Genomic DNA, 17193 nt, shown 5'->3' on the forward strand with positions numbered 1-17193 from the left:
GCTAGATACTCAGCTCACCCCTTAAGTCTTGAAATGCATCACAAATTTACTAACTAACATATCAGTATGGATGTCACACTACTTACTAAAACTCAATCTTTCCAAAACAGAGCACATGATATTTCCTCCCCCAATGCCCTCTCCCTGGCTTTTTAACAGATCAATAAAACAGCTATCAATTTCATTCCTCATGCCAGGGTGCTGGGTATAATCCTGGACTCTGATCTCTCATTTCAGCCCTAACTCCAATCACTATCCAGATCTTTCCACCTTCACCTTAATGTTTCCAAAATACTTCCCTTTCTTAACAAGCAACACCATCAAGCTGCTAATTTACTGTTTTGTTATGTCTTGCATGGACTATTGTACCTCCCTTCTTGTTGGCTTTTCTCTCCATAGCATAGGCTATCCCCCTTCAGTCTATGATGAATGCTGCTGTCAGACCCATCCACCTTACCAGCTGCTCAGTGTCCATCACCCCTCTCTGGCAAACCCTCTACTGGCTTCTACTCAGCTAACAAAATTCAAAATACTGACAACAAAGCCATCTGCAGCTCTGCCATAAGCTATATTACCAAACTTATCTTTATTTATCACTAATAAAACTTATGTTACCAACTTATTGTGTCCATAAATTCCAAAAGAGAGGTGCTTTGATATTCCATTGTTTGTAGTAATAAGGATCACAGAAAAACCCCAAACATTCCACTTTTCTTGGTGACCATCTGTAAGCAAAGACACCCACCAACCAGTGCCTTACTGTGTATTACAAAGTGGTCATAGGAGTCTGGTGAGGCCGGCCATTGACGGTTCTAATTTTGGCCAGTTCAGCAGGAACCAGTTGAGATTCGAACCATGTATCTGCAGGCTAAATGTAGCAAGTTGATCGATTGATCAACTTGGGTGCAACAAGCCTGCCGGATCTTACATGCAATTATCGCTACAGGCTGGAATAGCTGCTAGCAATAATCATTGTCTTCTCCTAGCCCGGAAGGCTTCCCTCGCCTGCCTGCCGGGAGAATTCAATGACTCAGCAGGAGAGATTCCCCCGTCAACACTGTCTGTTGCTGTGATTGCAGCAAAGAAATTTGCGCCGTGTATGGCCGGCTTAAGAGTCTCTTGTACCTCTGGGTGTCTTTCCTTACATATTGTCACCACAAGAATTGAATTGTTTAGTGTTTTTCTGTGATTCATATTACTACAAAGAGTGGAATGTGACAGCGCATTTCTTTTGGAATAATTAATGGACACATTGGGGTTGATTTACTAGAAATGGGGAGTGCAAAATCTGGTGCAGCTGTGCATGAAAACCAATTAGATTCCATTTTTTTTTGTCAAAGCTTAAAGTGGAAGTAAAGGCAAAACCTAACTAACTCTAAACCTACTCTGACCCCTGGTTCACCTATTCGCATTCCTGCAGGCCGTGTTTTGCGCGGACATGAGAGCCCATTCATTTGAATGGACTCATGTGCCCCGTGACACGCAGTGAAGAAGTCCCTGCACTTCTTCTGAAAATGCAGCCCGCATGGGAACCTCGGTTCCCAGTGCGGTTGTGATTTCCAGTGCAGGCGGCGTCCATTGGAATTAATGGCATCCGCCCGCGGCTCCGCATTCTTCTGTACGGATTTTTGTGTGGATCTGCAGCGGCACAACCCGTACATATTGGAACCTAGCCTGAGGCTATTCTGAGGCTACTCTATCTAGCCCTGTAAAGAAAAAATTCGCTATACTTACCTGTTCTGCAGTTGCTCCGGTCCGGTCTCCAGTAGCACCCTTTGTGTACAGGAGAAACCTGACAACGGCTGGGAAATGCCTGGGAAGTGACATCACCCATAGAGTTACTTTGGGGCTTTTGTTGTCAGATGCCTCTCCTACACATTCCTACACTGGAGCCACTGCTGACAGCTGATCCTGGGTCCAGACCGGAGTGGCTGCAGAACAGGTAAGTAGCGATTTCTTTTCTTTACAGGCCTTGATAGATTAGGTGTAAAATGTGGCTGAAAGTAGGTTTAGAGTTAGTTACGTTGAAATTAGAAACTGATTGGCTACCATGCACAGCTGCTCCATATTTTTCACACTCCAATAATGCACCCCGATAAGTTGGTGATATGCAGTATGTTCAGTACAGTACATTCACGTTTTGATGCATTAATGAACCTATATGATAATATAAATGTAAAGTGTTAAACTTAGGAGTATATATTTACAAGTTGGATTTGATATATTTTATTTAATATTTTAGCACTGCACTTAATGGTTCAATCTGGTATGACAAATTTTAGTGTCCAGTGCAGGGATTCTCACTTTACTCCGATATATTAAAGGATAAGTTCACCTTTCTACAAAAAAATAATAAATGCACGTTTTTTGCAGGTATACAAATGTGCATTTATAATTTTTATTAGTTGGAGCCTGGAAAGTATTGCAGATTGCTGGTGTCATGCAGGTCCCCTTCAGACTGTCAGTATATTTGCTTGCTCGTACATCCCATATGGGCAAGCCGATACTTCTGACAGGAAGAGTAAGTGAACTACCACAGTGCTCACAGTGCCGTGGTAGTTAATTGAGAGCCGACAGCTGCTAAGGCTGTTGGGGCTTGTAGTCCATTCATTCACAGAACACTGAATGAATGACGCAGCCATGTGGGTGAAGCCCCGCGTGACCACTCTATTTTTAACCAATTGGTAACTGCGCTATAGCCTAATGTCGGCTACAGCGCAGTTGTCCAGTGGCGCGCACCCAGTGATCTCCATGATCACTGTGTCCTACAGACATAGCTGATCACGTGATGATGTAAAGGCCAATCACAGCAGCCTTTTACAAAGATGTCCAATGACACAGCAGATCACCAAGTAAATACAGTTGCCGGCTTTCGGCAGCACTTTCCTCACGCTGATCACCAGTGCCGCCCAGCAGTGCCCATCAGTGGTGCACTTCAGTGACCATCATTCCTGCATATCAGTGTCGCCTCATCGGTACCGCCTTTCAGTGCCTATTAGTACATGCCACCTCATCAGTGCCCATCAGTGCTGCCTGTCAGTGCCCATCAGTGCTGCCTCATCAACGCACATCAGTGAAGGAGAAAAATTACCTATTTGCAACATTTTTCAAATTTTTTGCTCTTTTTTTTGTTTATAGTGCAAAAAATAAAACACCCAGCGGCGAATATATACCACCAAGAGCAAGCTCTATTTCTGTGAAAAAATTACCGTGCAATGTTCATTCAAAGTGCAACAGCGCTGAAAGTTGAAAATTGGCCTGGGCACGAAAGGGGTAAAAGGGCCCGGTAGGCAAGTGGTTAAAAAGTGACAGCTAGTACAGGGAACATTTCCCTGTATTTCTGTCACGGGGGGGGGGGGGGGGGTCGGGCAGGGGCTGCAGGATTGGGAACATGTTACAACGGGTGGAATGTGTAATATGTTCCCAGAGGTGGACTTATCCTTTTAAAGAACCAATGTTTTAAGCATACGGCTATCCTGCATACCCTCCAGACCTAAAATGATGTCACCATTTTACAATCAGCATATTCTAGAAAACTGGCAAGTGAGTGGATTCTGTTTTCTGGCGCTTCATTTTGAAATGGCATTGCAGAAAAGACGCACTGGAGGTCAGTGCACCCTTTGAGTGCCCGTGATCGCATTTTTATTAGAAAGCACAAATAACAGGCAAAATGCCAGAGCCAATCAGAGTGGCTCTGTGCCTTCTGATCACCGAACTAAAAATGTAACCAATCCTTCCACCTCTACCACTAATTGTTGATCCTGTAACATTGCTTCCATTGACCACTAACGAAAGGGGGGGGGGGCACACTGGGGCATATCAACCATAATGAGGGCACAGTGACCACCAATGACCCCAACTGAGCAGCAAGCGGGTACACAGGGGGCATAATGACCATAAAGGAGGCACACTGTCTATCAACCTTGTTGGCAAGAAACATCACTGGCCATCAACAATTATGTTCAAAACTAAACAATTTTGGGGGTGTTTTTACTGTCGTATTTTAGGGCATTAAAAAGAGCAATAGGCAGTCATAACAGTTGTTTTTTTCAAGATTTTTGTTTTTCTTTTATATAGTAAAAAAAAAAACAGTGTTAAGTACAATAAAATGCTTTATCTATTTTTTTAAAATATCAAATCAATTTCAACACTGTTGCATAATTTGATTAAAAGCTACCCTAATAGTTTGCTCCCTTAAGGTTCCTCAGTGAACTGTAGAGCACTGAGTAAGTTAATAGAATATTTTCATATACTGTATTTGGGCTGTTATTTTTTTTATGAATGATTCAACTTTTTAAAAATATTTATTTGGTCAGCACATAAACCATTGTCATATGAGTACTCTAGGAGACGGCAACAGCAGTGTATTACAGAACACTTGTTACATTGTGTTTTGCAACTCTGAGGTCACTTCCCATTGTGTCTGCATAAAGTTTGGATTTTTTTTTTAATCCTGTGTTGCGTGACGTTTTTATATTATGCTGTTTCCCTCACATAATTCAGAAACGTACTGGCAAGATAATTGCCCTCGCCCTTGAATTAGTCATAATATGTACATCTTTATGCCAGTGGTTAGGCCATTAGATCATATGGTCTTATGAACTCTATAAATTGCTGCAGATGCACAGTACAGTGTTGGCAAGGCAGTTTTCAAATCTAGAAGCAGTTTGGAATTACCCCAAAAAATTAAGTGCTCAGTTATTTCACATATAAATATAAAAGAGCATCGCTGAGTGTCTCGGTCATCTTTCTGAAGAATACATTTGTCTATTTTTATATGTATTTTTTTTTATAGTGCTATCATTCACATCAGGCCATGTGTTCCAAAGGATTCTATAATTTAATGTCTCTACCATAAGCACAATAGGAGCAATTTGGGAGGAAGCAAATTAACCTATTATTCTGCTTTTAAGACTAGAAGGAAACCCAAACACTCTCATAAAACCTTAATGTAGGCGGGCAACAGGCTGTATAGGAACCCAGGTCTGTGAGTCCAGAGAGCAAACTACATATGTACCATGTGTACAGGCATTTCTGTTTGTTTGTAAAATAAAATACAATTATCCAAAGGGTAGGAGTATCTAGTTTGAGAAGACAGTGGTATTCTTTTTTCTCTTTAAGATTTCACAGGATTTACAACAAACAAGACATAGAAGTTGGATACAACCACAGGCTACATTTATGGCAGACAATGTCGTAAAATGTTGAGGGCAAAGGCCAGGGCCATGACTCCACATGTAAAGTCAATTATAAAGGCTGTAAGCCCTCCGGCAGTTGTCAGTAGACAGCCTGAAAGGACCTGCAATAGGTCCAACTGCAACCATCAAAAGCAGGCAAAATAAGAACAGTAGATAAAGAAAAGGAGAGGACCTAGGGGGAAGAGGGAGTATTGAAAAGAAAAAGTGGGGGGGGACAAGGAGCAAAACCCAGAGCTACCAGGTCAAGATCACGGTTAGATTGGGCTAAAAAAAAAAAAAAAGAAGGTCATCAAACATCTTCTGCCAGTAAGAAATCATAAGAAACCAGGTATTTTGAAATTTCTCCTCATTTTCCTTAAGCACCTCCATGGGGCTTGCCATATGGTGAATTTTGGAAACCTCGGAGAGGACAGTGGCATCTTTATTGGTAGCAATTTTACTAATTTGCTTTGTAAATTTTTTTCTCTTCCCACTAAGTCAAATGTATGCATAATTGAATGACTTTTCCCATACAGCAACTCAACAGGTAGTTCTGTGCATTAACAATACAACTGGTGTGAATATCTGACTTATTTTGTAGATGTTGGAACATCTACCAACATCTAAAAAATCCATGGACTTCTTGGGGTTGATTTACTAGTAAAGCGCTGAGCAAACTGTTGGCGCTATATAAATCCTGTATAATAATAATAAAGGAGAACAGGCTGTTTGCTTTACAAGGGAGGTTAATGAATGAGGTGAGGTTTCTATTTGCTCCCGGTCACGTGAAAAGAAAATAAAGGACAATGCATTTTTGCCTGCACGTAGTTGGATGATGGAATTCAGCAGAGCTTCACCTCAGTCACTAAGCTCTGGAGAAAATTGCCTTGCACAGTGAACAGACTATTTGCCTTTAGTAAAACAATGCCCTTGTATCCTGAGAACTCCATAGATCTCACCTGTTAAGGACTCACTTTTACTTCAGCTAAAAAATTATTTCAGCTTCAGTCTCCACAATGTAATAATAAATGAATAATCCAACAATGAGAGGTGGAGTGGACATGACCTGGGAAATTAGGTGCAGAGAATCGTGCCACAAAGACCTCAAAGAAATAAAATGTCCAAGGGTTATTTTAAATGCTCCAGATCTGCAAAGATTGGGTGAAATTTATTTTTTAATCAAGTTATAATCAATTTTTTTTATTTTTAAAGCAGTCACAGATATTAATGAAGAGTTATCATTGACCTGATGCAGTTCTCTTGTATTTGTTCTCTTATTTAGATATGCTGATGAATTATTTGCAGCTCCTTAGTTTGTCAAGGATAGCAATCTGGTCCCTAGTGTAAGGAGACACATTAACCATGGCATTTGATGCTCAGTGTCCGGATAGCTGCAAGGTTCATGTTGCAGTCTCAGTGTTCCCTTTACATTCAAATTATTGATGATGTCACTAAACCCCCTCATAGTGGTGTAGGTTGATGAATAATTGAGAGCTTGGTTTCCAAAGTTAATATAAGGTTCCGTTATGTAAACACTAGGTTATTTTACATGGTTACTCTTCTGTATTTGTGTGGTAAATACAAATTATAAGTCCTGGTGTGATTTTTATTTCTGCAGTTCTTTTATTACCAATCCAGAAAAAAATACATTTTCTTCTTAATTTACGAAAGTTATAATATGCTCATCTGCCTAAACTGAAAAACACAGCATAGTGCACAATATTAAAGTTTATCTCTAGCCAGAATGTTTCTTTTTAGTTATGGATAGAAGCCTTGAAAGATTTTTTATTGATGTCTGTATCCTTGCTGGTGCAGTTCACAATTTTTAGAGACCATCTCTGGAGTACAACCCTTACAGTGGTGATCAACCCCCATTACAAGGGTTAAATGCTTGCTTATGCTTAGGGAAACAGGGGCACTTTGTTTTACCCCATCCCTGACTCCAGCCTGTGAGCAGTCCCTCAGCATGCTTGCATACAATGCAGGGCTATTGGCTCTGCATTTGTCACGTACCTGATGGGAGACTGAAAAGACGAGGTTGGCCTCACTTGTGTCACTAGCCCTGACCCCCACTGGAGTTGGAACAGAAGGAGTCTAGGACCCAGGGGAACAAGAGCACCAGTAGTTGTTGTTTGCAGCTCTTGCAGATGATGACCTTGGAAGACCGATTATCTTCTGATCCAGGCACAGTAGTAAGAAGCAGAGCAGGTCTTGTAGATTGCCAGGCATGCACCAGAGCAAGGCAGGTAGTGAGGGTAAGAGACAGGAGCAGTGTCCTAGGAATAGCCAGGGTCATCAACAGTCGGGCAGCACGGTACAGAATCAGAAGGAAAGCCAAGGTCAGGAGCAGAGCCAAAGTCAGGAACCAGTATCAATCAAGAGAGCATTCAGAGTCAGGTGAGGAACAAGCCGGGTCAGCAGCAAAGGAATCACACAGGAACAAGCAGGACACGGGGGAGCTGAAGACCAGTCAGCACTCAGCATGTGCAGAGGCACTTCTTAAATAGTCTGTCTGGCGCCAATCTTCACAGTGCATGTGTACGTGTGTGATTGTGCATTTCTGTGCACATGCGCACGTCTATTCACCAGCCGTCTCACGGGAATTCCCTTACAGCATTGAACTTGATGATGTTACAGTGCTTTCACCTACAGTGAAGGAAGTAAGTATTTGATCCCCTGCTGATTTTGAATGTTTGGCCACTCACAAAGAAATGATCAGTCAAAAAATCGAATGGTAAGTGTATTGTAACACTGAGAGACAGAATAGCAACAACAAATTCAAAAGAAATGCGTGTCTAACAAAGTATTCACTGATTTGCATGTTCATGAGGGAAATAAGTATTTGATCCCCTATAATTCAGCATGATTTCTGGCTACCAGGTGTCTTTCATACAGTAACAAGCTGAGGTTAGAAGCGATCTCTTAAAGGGAGTGCTGCTAATCTCATTTTGTTACCTGTATAAAAGTCACCTGTCCATATGAGCAATCAAACAATCAGATTCCAAACTCTCCACCATGGCAAAGACTTGTCCAAGGATGTCAAGAACAAGATTGTAGACCTACACAAGGTTGGACTGGGCTACCAAACTATTGCCAAGCAGCTTGGTGAGAAGGTGACAACAGTTGGTGCAATCTTTCACAAATGGAAGAAACACAAAACAACTGTCAGTCTTCCTATGTCTGGTGCACCATACAAGATCTCACTTGACTTGGAGAGGATCTGCCAAGAGGAGTGGGCCAAAATCCCTCCTGAGATGTGTGCAAACCTGGTGGCTAACTACAGGAAACATCTGACCTCTGTGATTGCCAACAAGGGATTTGCCACCAAGTACTAAATCATGTTTTGTGAAGGAGATAAAATACTTATTTCCCTCATGAACATGCAAATCCGTGCATAATTTGTTAGACATGCATTTCTTTTGAATTTTTTTGTTACTATTATGTCTCTCAGTGTTACAATACACCGACCATTTGATTTTTAGACTGATCAATTCTTTGTGAGTGGGCAAACATTCAAAATCAGCAGGGGATCAAGTACCTATTTCCTTCACTGTAGCTGCGCATGACGGAGAAGAGGCTGTGAGGACCAATCTTGTAGTTTGGAGGCAGCCTATGGGAGTGGGAGATCAGGTAAGTGTTGATTCTTTTGTGGTTACCTTAAATGAGCATTTGCCATTGTGGTGTGTAGGGAGCCCCACTACAAGTGAAGTTTTTTGTTTTACCTGGAGTTCAAGATATCACTGCATCACTAGATGAGGGAGAACTATAAAATGGAGACAATCCCGTACTTGGGAAGGGGTTCTATATATAAAGTTGGAGAAACTTTTTTACTGTTTGTGTATCTGGAAAAAGATGGGAAATCTCACCAATGGGATACAGACAGAGTGGCAGTTATAATCTTTACATACACTATCCAAAATTTTACAAAGGTTTTGACTATGGATGCTATTTAAGTATGTAACATTTTGCCTCCACTCTAGTCCTAGAGGTTCACTAACCAATGTACCAATGCCCCCAATTTAAGCTTGTTATTGGTTTTAAAAAGTCATTAAGCCGAGCTATACTGGTAAAGGAACACTGTATATACTTACCCATTCTTGCTACCAAGGCACTTCAATGAGAAGTCTTCTGCTGAAGTCCATTGGGAAACACTAGATCTCCTGGGTCCCCTGTGGCTCTTACTGGTTCTTCCTGTTGACCTCCAGGTCACTGCTGAGTCCTATGTATGGAAGTCAGCAGAAGGAACCTGTGGGAGTTAAGGGGAAGACCAAGGAGGGAAACACTCCTTGAAGGGTTGTTTTTCCCTACTGACTTCAGCAGAAGACTTATGACTGGACCAGTATTCAGCAGTACAGGCAACAGAAAAGCTAATTGCGGTCTTCATTTATAGACAGGGTTTAACTTAGTAACTTTTGTATAGCAATGGGGCCAGCTGGTGAATTAAGCCTACAATTAGCAAACCTCCAATGATGTAATCCTAGGTACCAGAAATAAGCAGTGTTTTTACCTCTTTTCAAGTGAAAATGAAAGTAGAACTATGGATGTCCTTCCATTAAAAAAATATGTTCATCACTTAATTGTAAGCGCCTGTGCATTTAACGTTTTGTCTTAGTCTCACTGCAAAGCCCCATAAAAACTTGTTGATCCTGCCAGTATAGTACCCCTAATGCAGCTTTGTGTGGTGGAGTGACAACGATGCTACTCTGTTCCTGAAGTCAGTGTTGAGTTGCCAATCTTTGTAGAAACTCAGTAGCTGGAAGGGGCTCTACATTTGCTAGTTGAATGACGGGGGCAGGGCTTCGAGCCAGGAGGAGTGGGGCTTACTCTCAATTAAAGAAAAGTTGAGGACCCTTATACAGCAGACAAAGCTTTCGACTAAATCAGATTTAAAGACATGCACAGCACCTTTTGGTGAGCACAACAGGTTCACTTTAAGCATCTGAGAATTCTGCAGTACACATAATAGGAGGTCCAAAGGGAAAACCGCCTTATATGCATAACTTTAGCCAATTTGCAACTCTCATATTGCATTTGCAGTCCGTTTGCTTTCTATCCATAAATTAAAACGTAGATGTTCCAAAGAACAATCAATATGCTTTCTGCTGATATTTTTTCTAATTGAGGAGTATATAAATGAAGCACTACCCTCAATAGTAATTATACCAGTTAAGCACTGTCAGTGTTCTCTCAGACAAGGGATGCCAAAAGTATGTGAATGCCAATATTTCTAAATAAATTTGCTAAGTGCTGCACACACTTAAATAATTAGGAAGGAAGTGCCTGATTGGTCAGCAAACTGTCAGCTGTCAATGAGTATAGGTGCCTATTGTTCTGCCTCAAGTTGTCCTGCCTGCAATATCAAATATGGTCACTAGGTGGAGCCAGTAATTTACTGTTTTACAAGAACTTTAGATTGTTTAGATAAATATAATAAAAATTATCATAATTCTGAGAGAGAGGAAAGAAGTGCATCTTGGGAGCCCACACTCCATATTAGAAACTGGGAGAGAACTAAAACTTGCATCCCCTAAAGGCAGCATCACTGGTGAGAATCACTTATCGCCATTCTATAGTCTAATTTTTCATTGTGTCTTCTGTATGTTCTTACATTGTATGTATTTCTCACCTGTGTTTCTTAATAATTTCACCCACCCTGTTTTGTTAATAAAGATTACATTCAGTCTGGTTTATTGCAGAATAGGAGGGTTTAGCTGCATGTTGAGTTACACACAGGGAAATGTGTAGCGAGGACAGAACACCTATGCTTATTATAAAGAGCAGGTGCCTCTGTAACATACTTCCGTATGGCGAAGTCGGAGGGTTTGAGTCAGTAGTCCAGAATAAATGATCTATTTTTCCACAAAGCTTGAATTTTCTGTATTTCTAAACTGCTGTGATTTGCAATATCATAATTCTAAAACATATTTCTGTTAGGCCTCTTTTAATTTTGCTTAATGACATGACCTTGATCTTTGCAAGCTAGACATATTTGTCTGCATTCTTCTACCATTTTCTAGAGGCTTACATACTTTAAACAAAGGCATTCATTGTATATTCTCTAATAATTATTGCTGAGGCATAGTAAGGCACTTTGGGATAATATATTTGAGGCTAATGAGCTTATGTTAAATGTTCGAACAGCCATTGAAAGGTTGCTAGACATAGCGGTCCTTTTTTTTTTTTTTTTTTTTTACAAAACCGTATTCTGCTTTGAGCTGTCGCTCCTTCTTTTTTAAAGCTAATGAAGAATATTGTATCTCTGCTTACAAGGCAGTTTCTGCTTTATTGTCCCTACCAGCAGCACTTGTTTGTCACATTTAACACATCAATATGACTCAGTGAATCCTTGGATGACTCATATTTGCTCACTTGTTTCACTGTGTGACCCTGTCTTGTGACTTAGGTAAACCTCCAAAAAATCAAAAAGCTGAAAGGCAGAAAAACTGTTTGTCAATGACTCAACACTTTGTAGTATATAAAGACCGCTAGATATACCTTATAAAGTAAAGATGTCAACTTGTTCAATTGCTAGAGGTGCCTGCACACCATTACCATTATTTTGGATTGTCCCCATGCCACACTGTTGGTCAGTAATCATTCTTCATGGTTATGGAGTAACAGGGAGGCCTGGGAGAGGATAGAGCCAAGCTTGACTTGGCTTCTAATGTCGTTATTCAAATAATATAGCGACCCTTAAAATTCTGGAGTACTCCAGCAGAAATGTAGAGGTGTGTACAGGCACCTGTGGGCAGGCCCGGACATTTTTAGACTGAGCCCAAGGGCTCTTTCCTTGGAGCCTGATGGTGGAATACCAAAGCCTGGTCACAAGTGCAACCTTTGCAAACCTGGTAGTTCCGCCACTGTAGTGTCAGTAGTTTTTTATTTTTGTTTTATATTTTAAATAATTTATCGCCATGTTATTTATTTTTTTTTTTACAATTTTATTTTTTGTTATTTTTTACAATTATTTTAGGAGCCCTGTTGGGGGATTTGGTGAGATATCAGGAGTCTAAAATGCACCATGCGATTTTCTGCACTCAAACGAGCTTCATTTTCAGATGCATGAGGGTGCTATTAAGAGTGATTGGCACCCTGTGTGTCTGCTAAAAAGCAGCATGTATTGCCTGTGAGTGCGGGAATGCATGCGATTTTACATGCATTCTCACATCTGCATATTAGAGAATCTAGCCGTAGTCAGGTTTGTAGTTTAGCAACTTTTATGTTACAAAAGGTTGGGTGTTTTTTAAAAGGGTTAGTTCACGTTTTCATAAAAATTTAAAAGGTGAACTAACACAGTGCACCCTCCCAACCCCCCCGGTCCCTGCTGTACTTACCTACATGGGTGATGAGCTGTGAATGCCCATGCAGCCGGTGCAGCAGTCTGGGGATTTGAAAATTTGAAGCCCCTCAGCTTCTTCCTCCTCTTTGTGCAGCACTTCTTCAACAGATCAGAGCGATTCTCTGTGTCAGTGCTGACCAATCACAAGCAATCTGATCAGTCCTAGAAGTGTAGCAGAAAGAATGGGGAGAAGAGTGGTGGAGACTGGAGGGTCGGGAGGGTGTACAGTGTTCACCTTTTCATTTTTTCTGAAATGGTGAACTTCAGATTAAGGTAATATATTTACAACTGTATGTCTATTGTAAACTGTTAAAATAATTGCCAGTATTGTGAAAAAAAAGAACACTTTTGATTTCAACATTCATATTACCGGTAGTTCTGCTTTTCCTTTTCTCCAACAACCACTGTCCATTTACGTTTATCAGAGCAATAGAAACACACCCATAATAAACTGATGCAACTCCTTTACCAGCTGTGGTTTGACGCAGTGCTGATCCAGAAGATAATTTCCTCTTCAGTGTTTGACATATCATATGTATCTGTTATGTGTGCTATTGATATGGTATACTGTATTTATTCCTATATTGTAATATATTTGCAGGTTAAACATTCTTATATATATATTTTTTTTTTTAAGGTGCTGGAGAAAATCTAGAAAATACCATGACTGCTTTCAAACAGTGAGTATATTGCTAATTTTAAATACTGGATTTATTCTAGAATACAAAATGCTTATACCTTTAGTTTTCATACTTCTACTTAAAGGCCAAATGAGTCTTCAGCTTAAATCTGCTAAAACATTCCAAGGGAATCAAAACAAAAGGTGCTTGATGTTTTAAGCAGGCCATAGATGGATCGAAATTTGGCTAGTTCAACAGGGAAGGGCCAACGTTCGATCTGTGTGTCCTGTTCAATAGAAGTCTATCTTTATATTGACTTCTGCCAAATGGAAAAGCTTGTTGATAGTCAGAGGGGAGAGTCCTCCATCCTTTTTGCTTGTGAGGCCGTAGGAATCTGTTCCGCTGGCTGAACAACAAAAAAATAATTACAAACCATCTGTGGCCAGCTTTACAGTTCTCTTCTCTCTTCTCTCTTCTCCTTTTTTCTCTCTCCTCTCTCCTCCTCTCTCCTCCTCTCTTCTCCTCTCTTTTCTCTTCCCGTAAGCAGTGGTCTCTTTGCAGAGGTCTGACATGTCCTCCCAAGTGTGCTCCAATCAGCAGGGGGTAAGAGCATTGCTGATTGCAGAGGTATAGCTCTGACTCTTCAAGGGTATTGTCTCTCCTCTCTCCTCCTCTCTCCTCTCTCCTCTCTTCTCCTCTCTCTTCTCCTCTCTCTTCTCCTCTCTCTTCTCCTCTCTCTTCTCCTCTCTCTTCTCCTCTCTTCTCCTCTCTTCTCCTCTCTTCTCCTCTCTTCTCCTCTCTTCTCCTCCTCTCTCCTCCTCTCTCCTCCTCCTCCTCTCCTCTCTCCTCCTCTCTTTTCTCTTCCCGTAAGCAGTGGTCTCTTTGCAGAGGTCTGACATGTCCTCCCAAGTGTGCTCCAATCAGCAGGGGGTAAGAGCATTGCTGATTGCAGAGGTATAGCTCTGACTCTTCAAGGGTATTGTCTGATCTTGCAGACATGCCACTGCTAAAATATTAAAGCATTCTACAATACATAAAATATCGATAAAATATTTAGATGTTACATTTGCACATGGTGTGCTGGCCTATTCTGGTAACGGATACTTGTTATTTTATTCGAAAGACCTTGTTAACCAGGAAGTTAATAGAGAAGAACATCTAGTAGTATATGTCTGTCATTTGGATTGTTTCATTTTAATTTATTCTGGTGGCATACAGAGCCAAAAGCATGAAAATTGTGCCTGTGTCCAAATATATATGGACCTAACGGTATGTACAGAAGCAAAGAGGGCGGGCTTTAGTGCCTATATGCCGTACATATGATTCCATGGGCAGCAGAGCTTTCTGTACTGTGCTCACTGCGCACACCTAGAATAGGGACCAAGCTGTCAAAGACAGCTCTTGGTCTGCACTGATGAGTCGGCAGAATTGGCTTCTAATCATGTGAACACTGTGACAGCTAACTATAGTGGTCATGTGATCAACCAATCCTTCCCACCCCCGGGAGTACAGGCCTTAATAAAATTATGCTGGGGCTGGATGGAAAGGGGTTAAGAATAGGTTGCTGGTGATGTTCAGGCATATAAACTCTTCTACTTTTTTCTTTCTTTTTTTTGTGTTGTGAATAATCTGTGCCATCCCTGCCTTCCATGATTTGGTACTACTCTACAATCTTTTCTCTGCGGTTTAGTGTACTTTTCTATTCTATTTCAAGTGCATACAAATACAGGAATATGGACAGAGTGGTAACTCCTAGCAACCAATCATATTGCAATTTAGTAGAGTCAGCTGACATGATTTTTGGTTGCTTTTGATTATGTCACTTTTCACATCATCAAATCGCTGCACTGCCTTATTGCTTCTTCTGAAATTGGAATTCCAGGATGAGTTAAATTACTATACACCATTAAATCACTATACACCATTAAATCATTATACAAAAAGATATTGATAGAACGAATCCAGAGATAGGTAACATAAATGGTGAATGGTCTGGGGATAAAACGTATCAAGAGCGACTTCAGGAACTTTACATGTGCAGTCTGGAGGAAAGAAGTGAAAGGGGAGACATGATTGAAACCTTTAAATACATCAAGGGGGTGAATAAGGTTCGGGGGGGAGAATTTTCAACTCAAAATCAAGAACAAGGGGACATGACCTTAAACTAACTGGAGGAAAGTTCAAAACTAATCTCAGAAAGTACAATTTTACTGAAAGAGTAGTTGATGCTTGGAATAAATTTCCAGCAGAGGTAGTGAGTCAGTCAACAGTAAATAGTTTCAAACATGCTTGGGATAAGCATAGATCTATACTCGGACAAAAAAGTTAACAGAAAAAAACAACTCCCCCCAAAAAAAAAACCCCAAAAAAGGAAGAAAACACAGAAAACACACACATACAAAAAGAAAACAGGTAGACTCGATGGACCACTCTGTCTTTTTTTTGCCGTCACTTTTCTATGTTTCTGTGTTTCCTCTGTTGAAGGAATGCACTCATATTTCTCTCAGTACAGGTTTCCTGTATATTTAAAACATATAACAATAGGCTGCCATTCTTGGAATTGATTTTCTTTTAATTTTAGTAATAATAGATATAATAATTAGTTTTTTGTCTATCGTCTTCTTCTTAACAGTCTTGCTGTCGTCTTGCTGATCAGAGTTGGAAGTGGGAGCCTAATGTTATCCTAAAGCAGCCGACGATTCAGCAGCTGGAGTTCTGTGAATTGCTAGGGGGCTTTCTTATTCCCCGCTGCACTATCTTCATTCCTCTTTATTTGCCAACATCATGTTAATAAAATAGTAGAGGAAGCCTTAGGACAGATAAAATTACAGATATTTTGAAAGGAAAATAGTCCCTGTGTGCATACTTACATACCGTTACTTCCTAAATAGATATACATAGGGGTTTAATAGAAAATCTCCTGTGTAACTGCCTACAAATGACATTGGGCAATGATACATTATGGGGGCACGTAGGTTAGGAGAACATCTGCCACAAATTATCATAGAAAATATTGCCTGGTCCATACAAATTGTGCATATCCTTTTACCTGAATATATTTCTGTCTTTCTCTTGTATGTTTCTGTAGTACATTTAGCACTGTTGTATATTCTTGGTCTGTTCACCCTGACGCTGCTCTGTGTGGTACACGGGAGCCTGAAAGAACTTAATAAAGCCGGTCTTTTAGCCAGACCACCAAGGGCTAGTTTACAAAGGCTGCAAATCCTAAAGTGATACTAAACACACACTGTTTAATTTACATTGTCTCTTCTATTTCTGTATGTGCGTGATAGCACTGTAATCATTTTAATAAAAAAAAACGATCAGTACCAGTTTCCTAATCAATATACAGCTGTCACATGACCCAGCTCTATCCCAGCCTGTCTGCAGGGAAACATAAGCAGGAGGAGCGTCTAGTCCTCTACTCCTGCTGCTGATCACATGTTCAAATTAAAAAAAAAAACACAGCCTTTTGGATACAGAGTAAAAATAAATAATTATCAGTAAACTGTTTTAAGATGTCATATAAATATATATTTGAAATTAAAACTTTTGTTTTATTTTAATAACATGGTGTGTGCAGATTTTTGCCAGACAGTCTTTCTCACACTTCTCCAGCCTGTGCCTTAGAATAGCGAGGAGGTGAGGCCTCCATCAATCAACATGTAATGTCCCTCCCCTATTGTCTTTAGCTGCTTAGTGGCCGTGGAGGAGGAGGGAGGGAGAGGGCTGTCATTTACCACTGTGTGTATGTCCACATGTGTGAATCTATAGCAGGGTTGTCAAACTCCATTTTATCGTGGACCGTATCAGCTTTAGGGTTGCTCTCAACGGGCCGGTTGTATCTGTATAACTAGATGTCTAGAGCACCCCACCCCCCATTACATCAGATGTCAAAAATCCTACCACCTCCCTAACATCACCGTGCACCCCCTTTGGGGGCAGAGCTGGAAAGCAGAAAGTGCAGAGTCTGGAGGAGGACCAGAGAGGAGTGGAGTCGGTTACCATAGTCTGCTGAATGCTGAGACCAGGGGAGGCAGAGATGAGGGGGTGCTGC

General features: G+C 40.7%; 1 protein-coding gene across 1 annotated transcript in view; it reads left to right on the forward strand.

The window, feature by feature from the left end:
* GDPD1 (glycerophosphodiester phosphodiesterase domain containing 1) overlaps positions 1-17193 on the forward strand; it is a 110831-nt gene that overhangs the window by 42887 nt on the left and 50751 nt on the right. Inside the window, exon 2 of the mRNA XM_089656995.1 lies at positions 13154-13196. Coding sequence (XP_089513121.1) covers positions 13154-13196 — 43 coding nt within the window. The remainder of the gene's footprint in view (positions 1-13153; positions 13197-17193) is intronic.

This window comes from Staurois parvus, unplaced genomic scaffold (genome assembly GCF_062004578.1).
Source record: "Staurois parvus isolate SC_StPar_1 unplaced genomic scaffold, SC_StPar_1.0 ptg000029l, whole genome shotgun sequence".
Taxonomy (NCBI): Eukaryota; Metazoa; Chordata; class Amphibia; order Anura; family Ranidae; genus Staurois; species Staurois parvus.